General features: G+C 44.4%; 1 protein-coding gene across 1 annotated transcript in view; it reads left to right on the plus strand.

Annotated features, from left to right (window-relative positions):
- LAMA4 (laminin subunit alpha 4) overlaps positions 1-21,841 on the plus strand; it is a 125,632-nt gene that overhangs the window by 77,049 nt on the left and 26,742 nt on the right. The window contains exons 18-26 of the mRNA XM_048492533.1: positions 2,057-2,196; positions 3,288-3,461; positions 4,538-4,680; positions 4,878-5,040; positions 11,190-11,317; positions 12,658-12,829; positions 15,953-16,084; positions 16,293-16,435; positions 19,233-19,371. Coding sequence (XP_048348490.1) covers positions 2,057-2,196; positions 3,288-3,461; positions 4,538-4,680; positions 4,878-5,040; positions 11,190-11,317; positions 12,658-12,829; positions 15,953-16,084; positions 16,293-16,435; positions 19,233-19,371 — 1,334 coding nt within the window. The remainder of the gene's footprint in view (positions 1-2,056; positions 2,197-3,287; positions 3,462-4,537; positions 4,681-4,877; positions 5,041-11,189; positions 11,318-12,657; positions 12,830-15,952; positions 16,085-16,292; positions 16,436-19,232; positions 19,372-21,841) is intronic.

The raw sequence follows: 21,841 nt of genomic DNA on the forward strand, positions 1-21,841 counted from the left end.
GGACTTGGTAAATAGCACACAAGTACACATTTATACATCCCTTATCTGCAGAAATGAGATAAATCCGCAGCTGTGATGTGCTCTTGGTATAGATATCTCTCATGATGATACTTATTACCATTTTGGAAATGTGTTACATTTGGTTTTTCTTCCAAAAAGCTAAGAGCGACTTACACGTGGTGGTTTCCCACCCAAATAGTATGCAAGTCTATGCCACTGCCTGTTTAGGAACAATTGTGCTGAAGCAGGATTCAGGGCCACAATAATAACGATGATCTAAGGTTATACATGACCATGTAATAATCCAGCAATCTGCTCGTGCAAGCATCACAAAGCTTCCCCTTTTCCCCTTCTGTCAGCAGTCCCTTCTGATCGCAGGAAACTTGATTCTGGGGCTACAGGATCATGGGGAATAATTGTCTCATGAACTGGAGGGGGGCACTCTGAAGAGTTGAAAGCTCTTCCTCCCTCTTCCATTATCACAGATCACTGACAAAATAGGCAGGAATGGCCATTGCAACCCCTCCCCCCTCCTCAGTGCATCTTCCTGATCCCTGTGGCCATTACTCCATGTAGTCCCACAACCATAGGAATCAATTTTCCTAGGGTCAGAAGGACTGCTGGGAGCAAAGGAGGGCAGAAAAGTTCTGAAGTGGCCAATTCCATCCAGCTCAAAATGTGCAAGTACACCCAAGCATTATACTCATGGATATGCATCCAGAAGTGTTTCATTTGTGAAGTCTTGCTGCTTATTATATTTTACAGTACTTCCACTACTGTAGCTTTATTGGAGTTTGTGATATTGTTTGATTTATTTAATTCATTTATACATCACTTTTCTCATCAATGGAGATTCAAAGCAGCTTGCATTATTCTTGTCTCCATTTTATCCTCCCAATAGCCATGTGAGGTAGGTTAGGCTGAAAGTATATGGCTGGCCCAAAGTCTCCCAGCAAGCTGCCATGGTTTGGGTCTCCCATATTCTAGACCAACACTGTAATCACTACATCATGCTGAAATCTACTTATGTATACTCTATTGCTATTTTTATATATTTTTTACAGTTTTCGTAAGCCACTTTGAAAACCTTGACCCTTTCTGCACAGTACAAATAATGTTTTTAAAAGATCCACTTTGAGTTTTTTTTGTCCACAGGCTCCATGCAACCTCTATTTGCAGAATGTTCCCATGGAGTTTCCTCTGCTTGCAGCTCATCCATGTGTCCTTTCAGTGTATAAAGTTAATTAATAAAGTTAGTTTTTCCTGGCGATCCCACACACATGCTGATTTTCCTCTTTTTTCGAAAATGAACAGCTGCGATTCTCATATTGTGACATCATAGTTTCAAAGATATCTCATTTAAAACAAAAGAAAAAAGACACGTGCATGGGATCACCAGGAAAACTAACTTATTCATTAACTAACTTTATTATTTAACACTGAAAAGATGCATGGATGAGCTGCAAGCAGAGGAAACTCTGTGGGAAAATTCTGCAAATGGAGGCAGCACGGAGCCTCCTGAAGAGTCCAGAGAATGGTAGGCACAAGCTGTGGAGAAACCAAAAGTCATTAAATTCGGGTGGGAAAAATAAAACACTTCTTTGTTCTGCACAGTCAAGAGAATACGTCTTCACCCCATCTTGGGGAAAAAGAATAACTAATTTAGTGTTTTCTGAAAAACCTGGGCTGAACAGAAATAAAACATCCTGAAAACATTTTGGGGAAAAAGTTGTGCAGTTCTTCCCCAAAACACTTCCCCAAAACACTTTCTTCCTGTCCTCCAGATGTTTTATTTGTTCTGCGCAGAAAGGGCCCTGGATGGACAAAATCACTAATAAAAATCTAATGAATGCACAGAGTGGCTGAATTTTTGAATGAACTATACCACAATGTTTCACAGTTAACAGTGCCTCTTCATTAAGGATTACAGAGAATATTTTCTTGTGTTTTTTCTCGGGAAATGTTCATAGCACCTTTTAGCAAAAGGGTATTGTTGTTCTATGGTCTGTGTTATTGATACCAGGTAAGACATTCACCCTTGTCTTTTCCACCATAGTGAAGACTCTCACAGAAGTTGTCCCACAGCTTCTGGATAAGCTACGTACAGTGGAGCAAAAGTGGCCTGCAAACAACATCTCAGCAAGCATTCAGAGGATCAGGGAGTTCATTGCGCAGACAAGGAGTGTCGCAAACAAGGTAAAGGTGCTGATTTCACTAATGTTTACTCTGCAAATAGCAAGATAATGGTTTATTAAGCAGATTCATGGAATAGGAATGAAGAATGATCAACACCTTTAAGGTGCTGGTGCTTACCTTGAAGGCACTCCATGGCCTGGGACCTCCATACCTCAAGGACCGTCTGTCTCCTTTTGTCCAGAATCGGCCTCTCTGTTCAGCAGACCAACTTACTGGTGGTCCCCGGCCTCTCTATGATGTGGCTGGCCTCCACCCAGGCCACAGCCTTGAGTGACTTGGCCCCAGCCTGGTGGAACACTCTGCCTCTGACTACCCGGGATCTTGAGCAGTTCCACGCAGCCTGAAAAACAGAGTTGTTCCACTGGGCCTTTGGGGAGGGTGGCTGCTGAAGTGAGTGCCTTCCCTGTGGTGAGGGAGGGTGGGTTGTAGGTTTTCTGATTGCTCTCAGGAATTAAGCTGTTTTCACCATCTATGGACGGTTTTAGTTAATGTGTATGTTTTAATAGTTTTAATGTTTTATGTTGTTTTATCAGATGTTGTACACTGCCCAGAGCCCTTCGGGGGTGGATGGTATAGTAAATAAATAAATAGCGTACGTACCTGAATGAAAAGTGTATGGTACTTAGTGCATGCTCAGCTTTTTATAGATTTTTTCATCTTGTTTTTGTTGTTGTTCTGGTTAGCATGTACCTAATCATCTAGGAACTGAATAGAAGTGAAGTGCAAATTAGATTAATTTTTTATTAATTTCCTTTACACCCTACACCATTCATGTAAACATGTGACCCATCAAGATAAACAGTCTAATTTGTACTATATTATACAGCACAGTAGTTGGTCTTCTGCAGTCTGAAACAGCCAGCAAGACCAAAAGAGTTTTTTGAGTGTCTAGCAGTCCATCATACATGGCTGGTGGGCTGTGTTTAGCTTGTTGGGTCACAGCTTGAACAGGCCTGGTAGAAGATGAAGAAACATGTGTTCCATTAAAGTCACTCAATGCTATGGGTATCTGTTGCTTGGATTCTTTGAAAATTACTGCTAATTTTTCTCTGTAGAGAAGAGCGTAACATATTTACCTGTGTCATCCTTAGGTGCAAGTTTCAATGTCATTTAAAGGTGAATCAGCTGTTGAAGTCAATCCACAAACAAACATGGAAGACTTAAAGGCTTTCACATCCTTGAGTTTGTATATGATGCTTCAAAAGGACAACCCAGAGCGGGCAGCACCTCAGGACAGATTTATTCTGTATTTGGGAAGTAAAAATGTAAGAGAATCATTTGTTTGACTTTGCTCTTAGTAATGCACTTTTGAAAATAATGAGCCTGGAGATCAGTTGTAATCCCAGGAGATCTCCAGCCACCATCTGGAGATTGGCAACCCTACAAGTGGAACAGAAAGTTGGTGCTTGGTTGGAAGAGCAAAAGATGTGACAAGTTTCAAAAATCTGAGGCGGAATGGCAAGGAGGAAACATCAAGCCACTTGTCATACTGGCAAACGTTCTTCAATTTACAGCCTGACAACTTGGTTTCATAGGAGTTGAGCAAAAAGTTGTGCCTCTCTGGTAACATTGTGGTAACACTGAGCCCTGCGGGGATAGGGCAGGATAGAAATTGAATAAACTAAATATAGGATTTCACCACAAAGGACTTGATGCTGGCCTACATGCCACAAAAAATCTGCTTCAGTAGTAACAGTATTCATATGGTTTCTAATGGAAACATTGGGAATCCCAATTCCCAACTATCAATTCCCAACTATAAATTCAAAAATGAGCTTGCAGTATGTCCTAAATGCTCAGAAGCACAAGAACAAAAAAACACATAGAACCAAGCTTCTATGGCAGAGTTGGATTTGAAACTAAGTCTCCCAGGTCGTAGTCTGAAACTTTAACCATTACGCTACACTGACTGTCTTTAAGTTCACTGAATGTTTCCTCCAATTCATGCTTCTTCAGATTTCAGTGCATGATTGAAAGTCATATATATATATATGACTTGCTTTAAAGCCCATGACATGTGAGGCAAAGGTTTGATGGAGACTGGCATCACAGAAGACAACTGATCAGGGGAATGCCATCTTGTACCAATCCCCATAAAACCATCTTTGTTACTTTTTATGTGGTGCTGTCAGCTCCCAGGTAGCCACTGGACACTGCCCATCTGGGTTCCTCCTTACCATCTAGGTTTGAGGTCTCACTTCATCCTTTTGTTCTTCCCTTTATTGTCGATAAAGTAGACAGATTACTTTTACATTTTAATTAATTGGTCAGTTCCGATTTGTGGCTTTTCCTGTAACATATTTGACCACTTAAGATTGTGTTCTGTTTATTTTTTCTTCAGACTAAAAATTATTTGGGTCTTGCAATTAAGAATGATAACTTAGTATACATTTACAATTTGGGTGGTAAAGATGTCGAGATACCTCTGGACTCCAAGCCTGTCAGCACTTGGCCTGCCTACTTCAGTCTTGTTAAAATAGAGAGGTAATGTACTGAATGTTTGCTCTATTTCTTACAAATCATATTGGCTGAGTAAAGTCAGAAGGAACATAATGAATGGTGTAAAAAAATTAAAATCTTTAAAATATTACAAATTGGCTAATCAATTTTTGATTTAATAAATCAGCTGAAAATATGACCATGGATCATGGTTGTTATTGTTTAATCCTGCTGCTCAATAGGATTGGAAAGCATGGGAAAGTGTTTCTGACTGTTCCAAGTCCCAGCAGCACTGCTGAGGAAAAATTCATCAAAAAAGGAGAGGTTCCTGGTGATGACTCACTGTTGGATCTTGACCCCAAAAATACAGTCTTCTATGTTGGAGGAGTACCTCCTAATTTTAAGGTAGGAGAAATAACTATTTTTATGTGGCCCTGGCTTTAGTATAGCAAAAATCTTTTTTTTTCTGGCCTTGATTAAGCTAACAGATTCATCCAAACATACTTATTTAGAAATAAACTTTGTGAAGAGAACTATAATATATAGCTCAGGCTGCGCAATCCAGGGGACAGTGCAGCAGCAGCATTCCTAAGTGATTTGCTGCACTGTGTCCAGCTCTCAGATGGCAGAGCAACAAGCCAGTCAGTTGACCCAAAATGACAGCACAGCAGCGCCACTGTGAATGGGGTGGGCAGGGGCCTTGACAGAAAGCCATCCTTGCCATCCTTGAGGGGGATGAAGGAATGAGGAAGGAGCGAGCCAGTGAATTGTCCCAAGGCAGGAGAAAGCAGATGAGCTCCCAACTGCCATCCACAATTACCACCACTCGCCCCTGAAAGGGATGAAAAGTTCAGGGACAGTCCAAAACCCAAGGAGGGAAAAATGGTATACCAAACATAGGCACCCAAACTCTCCTGATAGCTAATACCCTCCTCAGGAAGGGACCTGCCCCAACAGATGGTGATTAGCTCAGAAAGGAACCATGTTGACATGGAGAGAGAGGGAAAGGGTCAGCCAGGTGCTCATAGGCAGCACCCTCTCCCCAGCCACACAGATACAGCCCTCCCCCCACTCCCTGGTGTCAGGGCAATGCAGAGCATTCTGGCATTCACTTGTGAAGTGGTTTCCCAACAAGAGGAAAAAGCAGCAGTGTTTTCTAAGTTTTGAAGTTCTGCTTCCCACAAAAGTATTCCAGGTCATCATTGTATCTAACTAGGTTGGCCCTGGGAATTGCACATTTGATCAGATGGTGATTCCCTTGACTGGTATAGGTCCTGGGCCCCTCTCCTGAGAATGGGTTCTCCAAGCTTGAATGATAGTAAGCCCCAACATGAGGATGGGAGACCCAAGCATGCTGTGAGCCCCCAACCAGTGCCCTTCCCACACAGGTTGACTGGACCAACCTCCTAGGAGACTCCACCATGCAGGGCAGTTGGTCAGAGATGGGCATGAAAACAGACCATTACATGCTGCTGAAGTAATAAGTAGGGTACAACTGCTGTGGGGGCTGTGACATCTCCTAGGTAGGCAACAATTGAAAGTTCAACCTCAGGCCCATCCCAATGTGGTGTTGTACCACCACCCACCTCCTTGTCTTGTCCAACTGCCTAGAGGTTGTGGCAGTCATTTTGTTTGCCCTGCTGGCAGCATGGTAAGGGGCCAGTGGTAGAGTGCCCTTACACTCTCTGGCTCCTCCCTGCCCACTGCTACCTCCTCATCCCCATGATGACTGACTGCAAATCTTCTCCATATCAAAAAGGGACCTTCCAGTTGGTGGGAGCATACACAATCCCCATGGTGTTTCCTTGTGTCCCACAGACAACTGTGGAGTGAGTGCTGCATGCACCCTTTACCAGCCTTCCCCCTGCCAGGATCTTTCCAGTTCCCCATCCCCACCAACTGCATCACTCCTTCCCCCCCTCCCTTTCCCTAACAGAGACTTGAGGATGTTGTAGTTGGGTTCACAGAAACATTGAGGGGATGCCTGTCTTCAAACCACTGCTGTGTTTTGGGGGCTGGCTAGCCTTGCTTCACTTTATCGAAGCAAGGCATGGTGCCTGTTGCACAGCAGCTGCAGGCTCATCCAGCATTGGCCATAGTGACCCCACTGCTAACTGGATACATATGTAATAAGTCCAGTCACTTGGTTTTGCAATTGTCTGTTGGGGAAAGTGCCAATGGCATGTGAGGCATCAGACTGCTGAATGCTTGCATTGGGTGACAGTGCATCCTGTGATATTTTCTGTGTGTTTATACAATATGCAATCATTTCAAAAGGGTGCAGTAGGGGGAAATGGTAGCAATTTAAGGGAGCCAAAAAGCTGATCTCAAAAAATGCTGAACTTTCTGTCATTTTCCAGGCCAGTTTAGCCTCAACACCTTTTTTAAATTGGGGGGGGGGAGTATTCCCTCTCACCCACACTTACCTGCAGTGGCGTACTGCCACAAAATGGCAGGCCTTACCTGCTGCACTCAGAGTGCCTCTGGCTCACTTCAGTGCACACAGGGAGGGGTTGGTGAGCAAGCAAGCAAGCAGCCTCCCTCCTTCTTGGCTTCCTCCCCAGCTTACTGAAAGGGGGGTGCCCCAGGGAAGCTTTTTTGTGGTAGCGAGGGGGTTTGGCAGGGGGCAGCAGAGAGTTCGGCCCTAGGTGGATGCAGGGTGGAGGTTGCCAAAATGCGTCCCCCATGACCCCCCTTCCCCCCCAGATACGCCACTGCTTACCTTCTGAATGCTGCCTCTGAAGTCCACATGGGCTTGGAGGCAGCAGGTGGCAGAGAGCTGAACACTGAAATTGGCCTAGCCAAGCCCAACAGTCAGTTTGGCGTTGCTGTCTCCAAAGTCCACTTGGACTTCAAAGACAGGCGGGAAGCAGAGCTGAATCTTGGGCTCAGCTTAGCTTAACTGAGCCCAGCATTCAACTCTCCCCTGCCATCTCCAAAAGATCACTTGGACTTCAGAGGTGGTGGTGGTGAAGCAGAGCTGAATACAGGGAATTAGCCCATGGCAATAAGGAAATTAGCAAGTGAGAAGACTGCACAGAGTTCAGAAAATGTTTCATTTTTTAAAAAAGATTAGTTGAAATTTAAAGGAGATGGAAATAACCATGACAGAGTGAAAAGGAAACTGTTTCAGTCAAGAAAACATGAAGGCGATATAATGAGAAAGGGGAACTAACAGCAAGTGTGCTTAATGTAAAGTAAGAAGGAGAGTAAATATAGACAAAGAGACATATTTAGGGCAGAACTGTGGAGAGCCTTAAAGGAGTTTGCAAATGATGCAGAAAGAATCAGCAACTGAGAGGTCCATCAACAACAAGACCATGGTACTTCGAGATTTTCTCGGTGCCCAGCAGGTGGACCTGGCAGGTGTCACCGAAACCTGGGTGCGCGAAGGTGAGACCGTCGCCTTGGCTTAAGTCATACTCCCGGGTTCGGCGTGCCTTCACCGATCACGAACACAGGGCCGGGGGGGTGGGGTGGCATTGTTCATCCGTGAGTCTATCCCCTTTAGGGCAGTCCCTGTCCCGGAGATCACTGGCATGGAGTGTGTCGGCCTAGAGTGGTTGGCCTCGGAGAGGTTGGCTGTTCTCCTGGTGTACCGGTCGCCTAGCGCACCGGGAGGCAGCCTGTCACGGCTGCTGGAGGTGGTGTCGGACTGGGCGTTGCGGTTCCCCAAACTTATTGTTTTGGGGGACTTCAACGTCCACGTCGACGCCGCCTCATGTACGGCGGCCGCGGACCTAGTGTCATCCATGGCGACGCTAGGCCTCTCCTTAATCAACGTTGGCCCCACCCATGAGGCCGGTCACACGCTGGATTTGGTCTTCGGGTCAGGGATGAACCTGGTCGTATCCTCTATCAATAGAGTGCCATGGTCCGACCACTATGCCTTGAAGGTCCGGATGGACTTGCCGCAACACCCCGGTCTAGGCGACGGGCCGATTTTTGCCCGCCCGCGGAGACTTATGGATCCACTTGGTTTCCTGAATGCTCTTCGGGACCCTGAACCCGCCGGCACACTCGATGAGCAGGTGGAGGACTGGAATGCCCGGCTCTCCGATGCCATCGATGTTGTTGCCCCCCGGCGTCCTTCTACGCCCACCCGCCGACGCAGCTCCATGGTATCACGGAGGAGTTGCGTCAAATGAAGCTGGGTCTTAGACGCCTAGAGCGAGTGTGGAGGAAATCTCCACGGCGAAGCTGCGCGAACATCTTATAGGACGCTTATGAAAGTTCTATGAGATGGCGACGAAGCAGAAGCGAAGAGGGTCTTCTTCTCCTCCTCCATCGCTGGTCCGCCAGCTCTTCAGCTCAATTGTTTCGCATAATTCGGTCATTGACCTCCTTGTCAGAGAGGTCATCAAACTCCCAATTGATATCAGCTGTGAGGCATTTATGAGCTTCTTTGCGGATAAGGTTGCTGGCTCCGCCATGACCTCCCACCCACGCTGGCTACAATTAGTGAACTGGAGACTCCCTTGCCGCCTTCTGGCCCGTGTTTGGCCCAGTTTTCCCTACTCTATGAAGCCGCTGTAGACAGGACCTTAGCTGCTGTTAGACCTACTACCTGTCCTCTGGATCCGTGTCTTGCCTTGGTTTGTGAAAGCCTGCTAGGCGGAGCTACGACCCCATCTGTTGAGTATCATCAATAACTCCCTTGAGCAAGGAGTTTTCCCAGATGGGTTGAAGGAGGCAGTGGTCCACCCACTCTTAAAAAGACCATCATTAGATCCTAGGGATCTGGCCATTACCGCCTGCTTCAATCTGTCGCTTCTGGGAAGGTAATTGAGAGAGGGGTGGTGGTGCAGCTGCCAGGCTTCCTCGATGACACATCGGCTTTCGCCCTCGTCCAGTCCTGCTTCCGTGCCGGGCAGGGGCCGGAGACTGTTCTGGTCGCCGTCACAGCTACACTGTATGCAGCTTGACCAGCAGCGGATCGGGCGCTGCTGGTATTGCTAGATCTTACCGCAGCGTTTGATGTGGCCGACCACGCACCTTTGACCCACCGCCTGGCTGCCTCTGGAGGCGGGGCACCGTCCTTCAGTGGATTGCCTTGCTTCTCCACGGACTCCAGCAAGTGAGGGTGCAGGGATGAGGCCTCCCTGAAGTGCCCGGCTGATTGCAGTGTACCCCAGGGGGCATTATTATCCCCGCTGTTGTTTAACATCTACATGCACCCTTGCTCAGCTGGTATCGGAGGTTTTGGGCTGTCTTGTCAGCAATATGCGGGTGACACTCAGCTCATTGTGGTGATGGGGGGGGGGGCAGCGAGTGCGCCGGCAGCTCTACAGCATTGTTTGGAGGCGGTCGCTGGTTGGTTGCGACAGAGTAGGTTAAAACTGAATCCATCGAAGACGGAGATCCTCTGGCTGGGCCGTGCGGGGGGGAGAGAGGGGATGTTTCAGCCGGTGTGGGAGGGGGTCACATTGGCACCGACTCCTCCTCCGTCTACGCAACCCGGGTCCACCTGGATTCGCCTCTCATCAATGGAGATCCAGGTGGCCCATATAACCCGGGTTGCTTTCTTCCACCTTCGCCAGGCCCGGCGGCTGGCCCCCTTTCTCTCCCAGACCGATCTGGCCACAGTGATCCATGCAACGGTCATCTCCAGACTAGACTATTGTAACTCGCTTCTATCGCTGGCCTCCCCTTGCGTCTGATTCGGAGGTTAAAACTGGTCCAAAATGCAGCTGCGCGCCTGCTTACAGGCAGTGCCACCTGGGATCATATCCAGCCTCCAGCGCCAGCTGCATTGGCTCCTCAGTAGAGTTCCAATCATCTTCAAGGTGTTGGTGCTGACCTTTAAGGCCTTACGCGGCCTGGGACCTTCGTATCTTCGGGACCGCATCGCCCCACATGTCCCTATACGCCCTCTTCGCCCTCGCGAGGCCAACCCACTGGTGGTCCCTGGCCCCTCGATGATAATGGCTGGCCTCCACACGGGCCAGGGCTTTTACAGCTCTGGCCCCAGCCTGGTGGAACACTCTCCCACCAGCTGTCCGGGCCCTGCGGGACCTTACTGAATTCCGCAGGGCCTGTAAGACGGAGTTGTTCCGCCAGGCCTTTGGAGGATCCAGCCGTTGATGGTGCCCCCCCCCATGGCCTTTACATCAGTGCCTTTGCCATCTGGGGTTTGCTGATCTTCCCCCTGAAAGAGGGTTTGGAAATGGATCTGTCGGACGCCATTGCGTGTTAGTTTTAATCTTTCTACTAGTTTTTATTTTACTGCTGCTTTTAATGGTTTTAGTTATTTTACTTGTATACGTGCATTTTTATCTGTATATGTGCATTGTATTGTACACCGCCCAGAGCCCTACGGGGATGGGGTGGTATAATAAATCGAAAAAAATAAAATAAATAAATAAATAAATAAACACAAAGAGAAAGGAATGAAATTATTATAGTCATGGAAGCATGAATGGAGCTGCTGCATGAAATGAAGTACCCCAAGGCTAGTCTGGAAACCCTGATTTTGCAGATGTGGCTCAAGTTATGACTTTGATTTTAGTGACATTGACTTGAATGGCATTTCTTTGACTTCTTTCTCCCCCCAGCTTCCCCCTAGCTTGGATCTTCCAGGCTTTATTGGCTGCATGGAGCTTGCCACGCTGAATGATGATGTCATCAGTTTGTATAATTTCAAAAATATCTACAATATCACCAAATCGGCACCTTGTCCCAGGTAGAAGAGACTGCATAAATCATACTAAGTACAATAAAGCAGACTTTTCTTTTTATTATGCTTTTTCACATTATAATGTGACTGACAGTTGATGAAATGCAGATCTAATACTTATGTGGAGAAAGGTGTTGAATGTACTTGTTGCCCTCTTTCACTCTTCCCACTTTATTGGTGGTGGAAAGTGCCATTAAGTTGCAGCTGATTTATGGCAACCCAGTACGGTTTTCAGCATGAGAGATGAACAGAGGTGGTTTGCCGTTATCGCTGTGTAGTGACCCTGGACTTTCATGGTGGTCTCTAGAACTAACCAGGACCACCCTGCTTTGTGTCAGAGATCTGATGAGAGCTAGCTAGCCTGGGCCATCCAGGTCATAAAGCTTTAGTCATTTGTCCTTGCACAAGGCCAACCTGTTGAGTATGTATATGGCAAGTAGCATTATGCATGTTTTGGCCTTTATATATGAGGGCCAAATTACAAATTTAAATTTTGACTACTTAATAATGCATGCAGTCATAAAAGACTGAGCTGACTTTTGTTTTTAGCACAGGTCTTCTATAGTGTTTGATCTGTGATGGCTTATCCATTCTTGCCAAGTCACCATTGAAAGAATCATCTCCTATTGGTTCCTCAGTTATCCTCGTCTTTTTAAAGCATGCCTTGACCTTATAAAGTATGTCTTGGACTTATATTACATAAACCTAATTTTACAAACATTGTCAGAAAGGGTTATTTAAAGTGCTATAATGCAATACCGTCCAGTTTATATCTAGTGCTCCCAAATCCAAAGGACATAGCATTGGCCTTTTTGGTTCACAGGCTTGTCTTCACCACATGCTAAGTTAGAACAGTTTCCCCAATAGGTAACAAATGCGAATGACTTAATTCTTTTCTCCTTCGTACAGGTTCTTTCCCCCTGATTTTAGAAAGTTTAATTGAAAGGAAGGTGAACAAATCCTGGTCCATAATAGGACTAACACATTCAACTTGTGTGCAAAATACCCATGTATAACCTTTCCTGCATAAAAATTTAATATCAAAATGATCATAGTAATATAGCCTCCATTCAAAAAGCAATAACGAATGGAATATTGCACAAGTTTTGAAAGTTGGTGGACAGTAAATTTCTATGTGCCCCATGAATGAATGTTTAAGGTTGTCTTATTTTGTTTTTTAACATTTTGCTAGAATAGAATAACATGGCTATTCCTTGGCACTGCATTATTTCAGATGAGCTGCATAATTTTCTGATTTCTCCATTTAAGTGTTGCTTGTTCAGAATATGACACATAGACCTTCTGACTCAGCATCTGATTTTGGTTGCCTCTTTTCATCATGCTAGAGATAAGTTGGCCTTCACACAGAGTCGAGCCATAAACTATTTCTTTGATGGTTCTGGCTATGCTTTGGTGAGGAACATTGAGAAAAGAGGAAAATTCAGTCTGGTGACTCGTTTTGATATAGAAGTTCGAACACCAACAGATAATGGACTTCTCCTCCTGATGGTTAATGGAGTAAGTAATAGATATCCTGACCTCATTGTTCTTTTCTCAGTTGCAGAATATCTGTTCAGAAATAGCTCTACATATAGTTTTAAATATTGAGCATTCTCTTCAGAAAGAATAATTCTGTATTCAAGGTAGTTGGAAGTATTAGCTGGAAACACACAACTGTGGAATGTTTGGATCAATCTGACTCTGTAGATTAGATTTTTGTTGTTGCTGCTGTGATATAAAATCATATTAAGAAATAAATCAAAACATTCTAACATTTGCACTTATTGCCGAACTGCTACGCATTGGCAGTGATGTCAAAATAATCTTAGTAGTGATCATTGTTTTGCAAATTCTTTCCCTCAGGAGTATGGTATCACTTTGACTCTCAAAGGGCTGTTTTTGGTCATTGCTCACTCTCTAATTTTATGTATATGCGTGTGTTTGTATATATAGCTTGCCTTCTCTCTTGAAACTCAAGGTTGCTAACAATTCAACAACAGTTTGCAAGGTCACAAAAACAATGTAATGGTCCATTAATAAAATAAAAAAGCACACAGTTTAAAAATAAGGCCAAACTGCCAAAACAGTTAACCCTCTATCCTGTGCTTTTTGAAATAAAATTATTTTACATGCCCTATATGCACAAAAGAAAATGTCTTCACACCCATTCTGGGTGACCATTCAAAAGTCCTAAATTATTTCCAGCCTGGGTGGCTTCTTTGCTACAGTAAAACTGTGGATGTCATTTATTAAATAAATAAGCAAACTCCAACTGAATTTTTTACTCTGAAGGCTGGTTATCATCTGCAATGGTATTTCTCTTCATTAAGTAGAGCCAATGTGTTGCCATGAATAGAATGCTAGACTAGAGTTGGACCATTCAGTAAGGTGTGGATCACATCTCAGTTAATAGCAGAACATTTTGGATTCAAAGGCTCCTGTAACACAAAGTCCACTAGGTGTTCTCAGGTCAGTTGCTATCTACCACTTTTGTTTATAAAATGGGATAATCAGTGCACTGTCTCACGCTCATTGGAAAAGGGCAGGATACAAACATGTGGGGCAAGGAACAAGCAATCCTATCAACTGGCACGTCAGAAATATCGAGAGTGATACAGATTTATGGAGGAGAAGTCGATCTATGGCTACCAATCTTGATCCTCCTTGATCCGAGATTGCAAATGCCTTAACAGACCAGGTGCTCAGGAGCAACAGCAGCAGAAGGCCATTACTTTCACATCCTGCATGTGAGATCCCAAAGGCACCTGGTGGGCCACTGCGAGTAGCAGAGAGCTGGACTAGATGGACTCTTGTCTGATCCAGCTGGCTTGTTCTTATCTTCTTATGTTCTTATGATATAATCACCACTGTTAATGTTTTGTATATTTATTTTTATTTCACCTTTCTTCGGTCATGGAATCAGGACAATGGACATAGGTTTTCTGAGGAAGGCTTTCATTCAAGCATTTACCAGACCAAAACCTGCTTGGCTTCAGGAAGGCTGCTGGTTACATGTCCTCAGACTTTTTTTTTTTTTTGCAGTTGAGCCACATCCCCTTTATGGCAATCCCATAGGATTTGTAAGGCAAGAGGTGTTCAGAGGTGATTTGCTTAGCAAAGCTAGAATTCCTTGGTGTTCTCCCATCCAAATACTAACCGGGACCCCTAATTTACTTTGATAGCTACTTAATGGAATTCGTTTCTGTTGTTCAGTTCTGAAAGAAGTGAGAAAGTTTTTAGACCACATTTCCTAGATGTTGTATTTCCTTCCTGCTTTTACAGTAGGACCTTTAGCTATGCAGAAGAAAAAATGTCACCAGCTGCTATTTATTGAAACTGGCAAAATCGCCCCTCACCTTCAATTAATGACAACTAGTACATGTAAAAGAATTTTGCTTTGTATGAAACAAAAAGATCCTACATCAAATTTACCATATATACTCACATATAAGTCGAATTTTTCAGCACATTTTTTGTGCTGAAAAAGCCCTCCTTGACTTATACACGAGTGAGGTGTATTTTAAAAAATATTTTAAGGTTTTTACTTTGTCGACCGCCAGGGGGCGCATGTTTAGGCTAGCAGCACCAAAATTTCAGGATATCATCAAGTGACACTCCTGATGATACAAACCAGGTTTGGTGAACTTTGGTTCAGGGGGTCCAAAGTTATGGACCTCCAAGGGAAATGCCCCATTCCCATTGTTTCCCATGGGAGCTAATAGTAGATGGGGCTACATTTTGAGGGTCCATAATGTTGGACCCCTTGAACCAAACTTCACTAAACCTGGGTGGTATTATCGGGATAATCTCTTGCTGATTCTCTAGCTAGGAGTTTAGGATGTTTGTTCAGAGGGATCCAAAGTTATGGGATCCCCAAAGTGGGTGCTCCCATCCCCCCATTGTTTCCAATGGAAGCTAATAGTAGATGGGCTACCATTTTGAGGGTCCATAACTTTGGACCCCCTGAACCAAACTTCACCAAACCTGGGTGGTAGCATCAGGAGGGTCTCCTAAAGATACTCTGAAATGTTGGTACTGCTAACATAAAACATCTCCCCTCCCCAGACAGGCACTCCCCTCACTTCCCCCAGATTCTCCCTTTAAAACATCCCCCCCTTCTGTGTGGATTTAAAGGGAGAATCAGGGCTTACAGAGCTAGCTTACTGGTTTTCTTTGAAATAAATATTCAAAAACATTTAACCTACTGATGCCTCAATTAATGTAATTTTATTGGTATCTATTTTTATTTTTGAAATTTACCAGTAGCTGCTGCATTTTCCACCCTCGAACTTAAGGCTACACGAAGTCAAATAAGTGTTCCTAGTTTTTTGTGGTAAAATCTAGGGTATGCCTCGACCTTTCTATATGCTGGCTTCGAATTTTATACACTCGAAAGTATATACAATATATTTTAAACATATGGCAAAACTTGGAATTCATGAAAATTTTATCACCAAGTTTTCAGGTACTCTGTAAATTATTTTTCCCTTCTCCACAGGCAAATTTGCAGACTATACCAAAGAATAGACATGTTGCTGCTAACATTTCAAATGAACAGCCAGTAGGTTCATACTGAGTGTTTTTTGTTAAATTTATGAAATATAACCCCATGCTGTAAAATCTTTCTAATATCTTGTGCAGAGTATGTTCTTCAGCCTAGAAATGCAGAATGGATACCTATATCTACAATATGACTTTGGCTTCAGCAATGGCCCAGTGATTCTAGAAGATTCTTTGAAAAAGGCCCAGATTAATGATGCAAAATTCCATGAGGTAAGTGCTGAGTGTCACGCTGGGAGCAGAGGGAGGGATGCTACAGCCCCAGCTAAGCCTTTGCAGGGGAGAGGTTTCCTCTTCCACCCTTCCCTAGGGCCCGGCAATGGGCTTTGCATCTCCCCGGCAATGGGCTTTGCTGCTAGTACAGTTACGTTTGCCTTAGAATCATAGTATCACGGTTCTTACTTTAATTTTTTCATTCCAGATATCTGTTATATATCACAATTCCAAAAAAATGATCTTGGTAGTAGACAGGAGACATGTAAAAAGTGTGGAAAATGAAAAGAAAAATATGCCATTTACTGATGTCTACATTGGAGGCGCTCCTACAGAGATTTTGAAATTGAGGTTGGTTTGTAATTTTGATGCAATAACTATCCATTAAATTTCTCAGTTTTCACATTGCTGTAAGTGGCCTGTGCCCACTCTGCTAAGTTAAATAGACCTTTTACTCCTATATTTTTAAATATCAAGGGAATAATGTATATGCACACTGATTTGCATGAGGTGATAGTGAAAAGGTCGACACAAGCCACACCATCCCTCAGCACTGTGGTTGATGGCTCCTCGCTGGCCAGATTGGCCTCAGAAGTGAGTGGAGAGGGAGCTTTTTAGTTGCATCCAGATTCTCTCCTCTTCTCCTTGAATTCTCTATCACAGCCTGTGAAGAGAAGCTAGGCATATCTTCATAGCATGATTTATATCTGCCCCTACCTCAGGCTACACAGACTTCATGTTGGCCTCCTATTTCATGTGCAGCAGTCCCATCTTTGAAAAGGTCGGCCTGTTTCTCAGGAGGGCACCACTGGGTGCTATCCTTCAGGATCCTTCTTCATGCCTTTCCCTTTTGCCTCCAATCTGAGCAGGATCACCTTACCAAGGGCCAGCCTCCCACTGAGTTGTGCCTCAATTTGGTTCTCCCACCTCCACACCATCAGTCAGCTGGACATCAGGAGAGCCCTTTAAAAAGTGTATGGCTGTGGCACCAGTTGGCACTAGTCTTCCCACAACTACTTCCCAGCCGCCAGCATTTTTCACCCTACAGTAGCTTCCAATCAAGGGTGTGGAAGCTTTCAGAGTATCCAACCTCTTACAGTGATGGGGACCAGGCTTTGTAGTATGTGTACCACAAGAGACTCAAAGTATGAGTTAGTAGCTGTAGTGAACTTTACAGTATATGTGTAGCTGCAGTACCTTGAGGTGTTTTGGATTCACGTGTACTGAGCCAGGGAGCACACAGTCATAAAGTACAATATTGTACAATATAATACAACCTGACAACATCAACTTGTTCCTGCTGAGATGTACCAAAAACTCCAATAGCCTGTTTCATTTGTTTTACCTATAAAGATACATATTCACCACCAATGTGTTGCTGAATGAAAATTCCTATGAGTCTGTTCTGAAATGATGTCATATAATTACTGTACTGACCGTGATGTAATCTCTACTCTCTTTCATTGAAGAGATTACTTTAGGCTTTACCAGTCGTTGGGGAACTAATTTTGTGTAACCATAGTTTCTGGGTCCCATTTGAATGTTGCCATATGTAGTGAACGATCAGAATACAAAAACAAAAAATCTTGGGGGGGGGGGTTTCTGGGGGGGGCACTGTGTGCTCTTTCACACAGCCAACTATGTCTGAGGAACCAGAATGATAAGTACTATAACTTGAGCAATTCTGTAACCCTGTGAGCAATCCCAAGAAAGTCTATTCAGAACTGTTTTTTTTTCAGTTGAACTTGTTCCCAGATAAGCATTTCTAAGATTGCAGCCTTAAGACCATTGTTATTTCTCTCTGTGCTTTGCCCCCCTGCTAAGAACAAAAGTAATGGATCTTTCATTATCCAACCATCTTCTGAGGAGGACTGAAATAAATATTCTGTGTCATCCATTCAAACTTTCCAGTAGAAAAACCAGTAAACTATTAGATGTTGTTAGTTATAGCAGTAATTTTTTTAACAATAAGCCACTTTAGACTGATAAACCAGCAAGATTTTTGTGTACCTAAAATAATTCCCTCTCTAAATTACACTAGGACACTTTTTATGCACTAATCAATAGTGTTACTTCTGAATCAACCAATAATAAAATATATAATGGTAAATGAGGCCAAATACTATCGTGCAAAGGGCTTTCCCACTTACAAGAGCTTGAACTGGTTTCTACTCTTAGGTTCCCTCCTCACAGTGAACTCCCCTAACTGCCACTGAGAGCTCCAACATTGTTTTGTCTCTCAGTTCCCTCAGCCCTCAGAACTGTGACATCCTTTGTCGCGAAAGTTAATGAACTACACTTTTCTGCCACAACAAGGTCAATTCCACTTTGAAGTGGGGAAGCATCGAAACGACACCTCATCCGTTCAACCAATCACAAGCCGCTTTTGCGGCATGCGCAGAACAGGAGAGTCAGGCGGGCAGAAAGCGCATGTAACTGTAAACTAAACTGTAAAAACTGTAAAAAAAAAAAGAACGCTCCCGTTTGCCGCCGTAACACAAGCGCCAATCACGATCAAGGAGCTAAACAGGCACCAAGATGATCCCGGCCACTTAGCCCGATTCCAGGGGGCCAACTCAGTTGCTGTGGGGACAGCCTGGAATCGCCCTCCACTGAAGGGAACCGAGTCGACCTTAGCTCCCTTCTGTAGTGGGGAAAGCCCCAAAGTGTTACTGGAAAACAAGGGAAGAATGGTACAGAAGGCCTGGGTCCCCAAGAGCAGAGCAAGGGGGAACTGCACCTGGGGCATGCCTGTGCCCTGCGTCTCTGCCATGCTCCGTCCACCCCCGCCATGCCACGCCATGCCACACCCCCACCATGCCCAGCCACACCCCCACACCGGTGCACACCTTGTGCATCACACCCCACCCTGCCCCCTTGGTGCTACGCCACTATGGGTCCCTCATATCTGTTGGACCACATTTCCTGGAGGATCATTATCAGAAGTAACCTGCTGGAAATCCCCAGCCCAAAGGATATTCAGCTGACGTCAACCAAGAAGGCCCTGGCTCTGACCCAACAGGTTAAGGGTGATTACTACTCTATTATCATCATACAGAGGTTTAATAAAAGTGTGCAATGTTACAAGTGTCATATTTATTACAAGGGTTTCAGGTTTTGCTTCTGAATAAATGTCATTTATTTGCAGTGGTGTAAGTTCACATCTGGCTGTCAGTACAAGCTTTAGAGGCTGTATGAAAGGTTTTCAGTTCCAAAAGAAAGATTTCAACTTGTTGGAAGAACAAGGAACTCTGGGAATTGGCTATGGCTGTCCAGAGGAGTCACTTGTAAGTATGATATATACTTAACCCACATAAAAATCTTCACTTTTTATATTTTTCTGTTCTGGGGGGGATTCAGATTTTTCTGCATACCTGGGGCATTGTTAGAACTGTACAAAGATCTGTCTAGTCTGTCCATGGCTTCAGTCTCTGGATTTAAGTATCCACAGATTTGGTCATGTTGAACATTAGATATATTGACAAGCAAACATGGGAGGCATCTCATTTTCCTATTTTCCTATTTCCCAATTTCCTCTTTCCTTTTCCTAAAAGCCCTCATAGGCTGTCTCCCTTTCCTATCTACTTCAGTCCTTCCCAACCCCCAGGCAACCTGCCTTTATCTTCCCTCCTGTCCTCACAGTTGACTTATGGTGTCTTCATGAAATGCCATCTCATTTGGTTTTCAAGGCAAGAGATTAACAGAAGGGTGGTTTGCCATTGCCTTCTTGTGTATAACATTCCTGCAGTTGGTCTGATTCCTACAGTTAGTCTGATTGTGGCTGGGACTCCTGCTTTTAGCTTCCCAAAGCTCTTGGACAAGCCTCCAAGCTTTAGACTGGGCTATATACATTTTCGCTTACCAGGAGGCGTATATGCCTTATAGGGAACACAAACCCAAAAGGCATGCAGGCACTTCTGGCCACAGGTCACCACTGAGCCTCCCCACTTCCCTCAGCTCTAATCTCCCCTTTTGGTCACGTGGGGGGGCAGCCACAATGCCGACCTGGGTCACCCACCAGCCCTGTCCTCCATGCCTCTGTGCAGGCCTTTGCACCCCCTGATGCCCTGCGGGCCTGCACAGAGGCTGGGGACAGGGCTCGGCCTGTACAGAGGCCAAGGGTGGGGCTCAGTGGTGGGCTGCCCTGCCTCCAATCCCTACCCCAGCCTCTGTGCATGCCTATGCACTCCCTCCCCGGGCCTACAGGCCTGCACAGAGGCCTGGGGCGGGGCTCAGCAGTGGGTGGCCCCTGCCCCCAGCCCCCACCCTCAAGAGAAGGAGTTGTCTCTGGGTGCCATCCTTCCTCCCAATACGCCTCTGATTGCTATATTTTACCTATGTAAACCATGTTTTTGGTGCCAAGTTCAAAGTAATGTTTCTTTTCATCAGCTTGTGATATTTAGAGGGTGGGAAAAGATTCTAAGAGCAAATATTTCCCAAACTAAATTGCATTTAGACACGACAAACCATGGTTCATCATTGAGCAAATGAGCCTTGGACATTCTCAAGTATGAGTACTTCCTCCTCCCTTTGCATGTGACTTGGCAATGAAAAAATTTACTTGTCTGCAACAAACCATTATTTGTCATTTGAACAGAATCCAACAAAATGGCCAGCTATGGTTTGCTGTCTTACCCTAATACAGCATTCCAAAGCATAAAATGGTCAAGAAAACTACTATACATTGGTTTTCAGGAGATGAAATTTTCTATGGAGAACGAGGAAGTCTTAAATCTCTGAGTTGCACATGAAAGAGCAGGGAATGGGAGTATAACATGTGATCCTGAGGGCTTTCAAGGTTTATTCCTGTTATGACAGAGTATGGCTTGTCATTGTGTCTAACTGGAGTGCATTAGATGAAGAAATGGGAAATGGCAGGGAAGTTGAGCCTTGTATGTTTTTCCTGTAGAAAGTAAATCTGAATAGAAAATGAATATGGTAGGCCTGCTACAGTATGCATTCATCAGAAGGGTTGACAGCTTAGTAAATATATCCAGACTTGCCCTCTCTGCAAATCATACTTTAGCTAAGGAATAGAAGAGGTTTCTGCTTTAGCTTTTTTATTTCAGTTTTGCATTCATCAGGTAAACAGTCTGAAAGTGAAGTACAAAATGCATGATATCAAACAGCAGATATTTCAGTTTCGGCATTTTGAAGCAATCAGACAAGTCCAAATATGGTTGCCACGCCTGGCCTGGAAACTGGTGGTAGTCCAGGAGCATGGGAACATGGGGGTACCATCAGGGACAGGTGTCATCACTTCCTGGGAACCCTTGGAATCAATGTCATGCCTCTCTAGAAATCACTGGAAACTCTATGGTAAAACCAGAGTTTCCAGTGATTCTAACAGAAAACTGTCATCACTTCCAGGTTTTCCCCAAAGTTACATCATGCTATTGCCAGCAGATGTTGTTAAAAGTTTTTTTCCCCTGCTAGCTGCAGGTGTGGCAGCAAGAAAAAGAGTTAGAGGTGGAATATTATCCACCTTTGGTAGCAAGTTCGTAATCCTAAACCCCAAATATCAATACATTTTAAGGACTCAAAGTGTCAAAAGGTGGAGAGAAATTAATCATAAAGCAAACTGTGAACTAAGCATAAGTTTATGAGAACAAATTTTCTCCCAGTAGTATAATTTCAATCCCACAGGACAGTAGTACAAATGTGTTCTATAGTACGAATTCCACTTTTGAAACTGGAGCCACCATTTTACCCAAACAGCTGGTATTTAAAGGTGAAAGAAAAATACTTTATGTAGCA

Source organism: Sphaerodactylus townsendi, linkage group LG01 (assembly GCF_021028975.2).
Source record: "Sphaerodactylus townsendi isolate TG3544 linkage group LG01, MPM_Stown_v2.3, whole genome shotgun sequence".
Classification (NCBI taxonomy): Eukaryota; Metazoa; Chordata; class Lepidosauria; order Squamata; family Sphaerodactylidae; genus Sphaerodactylus; species Sphaerodactylus townsendi.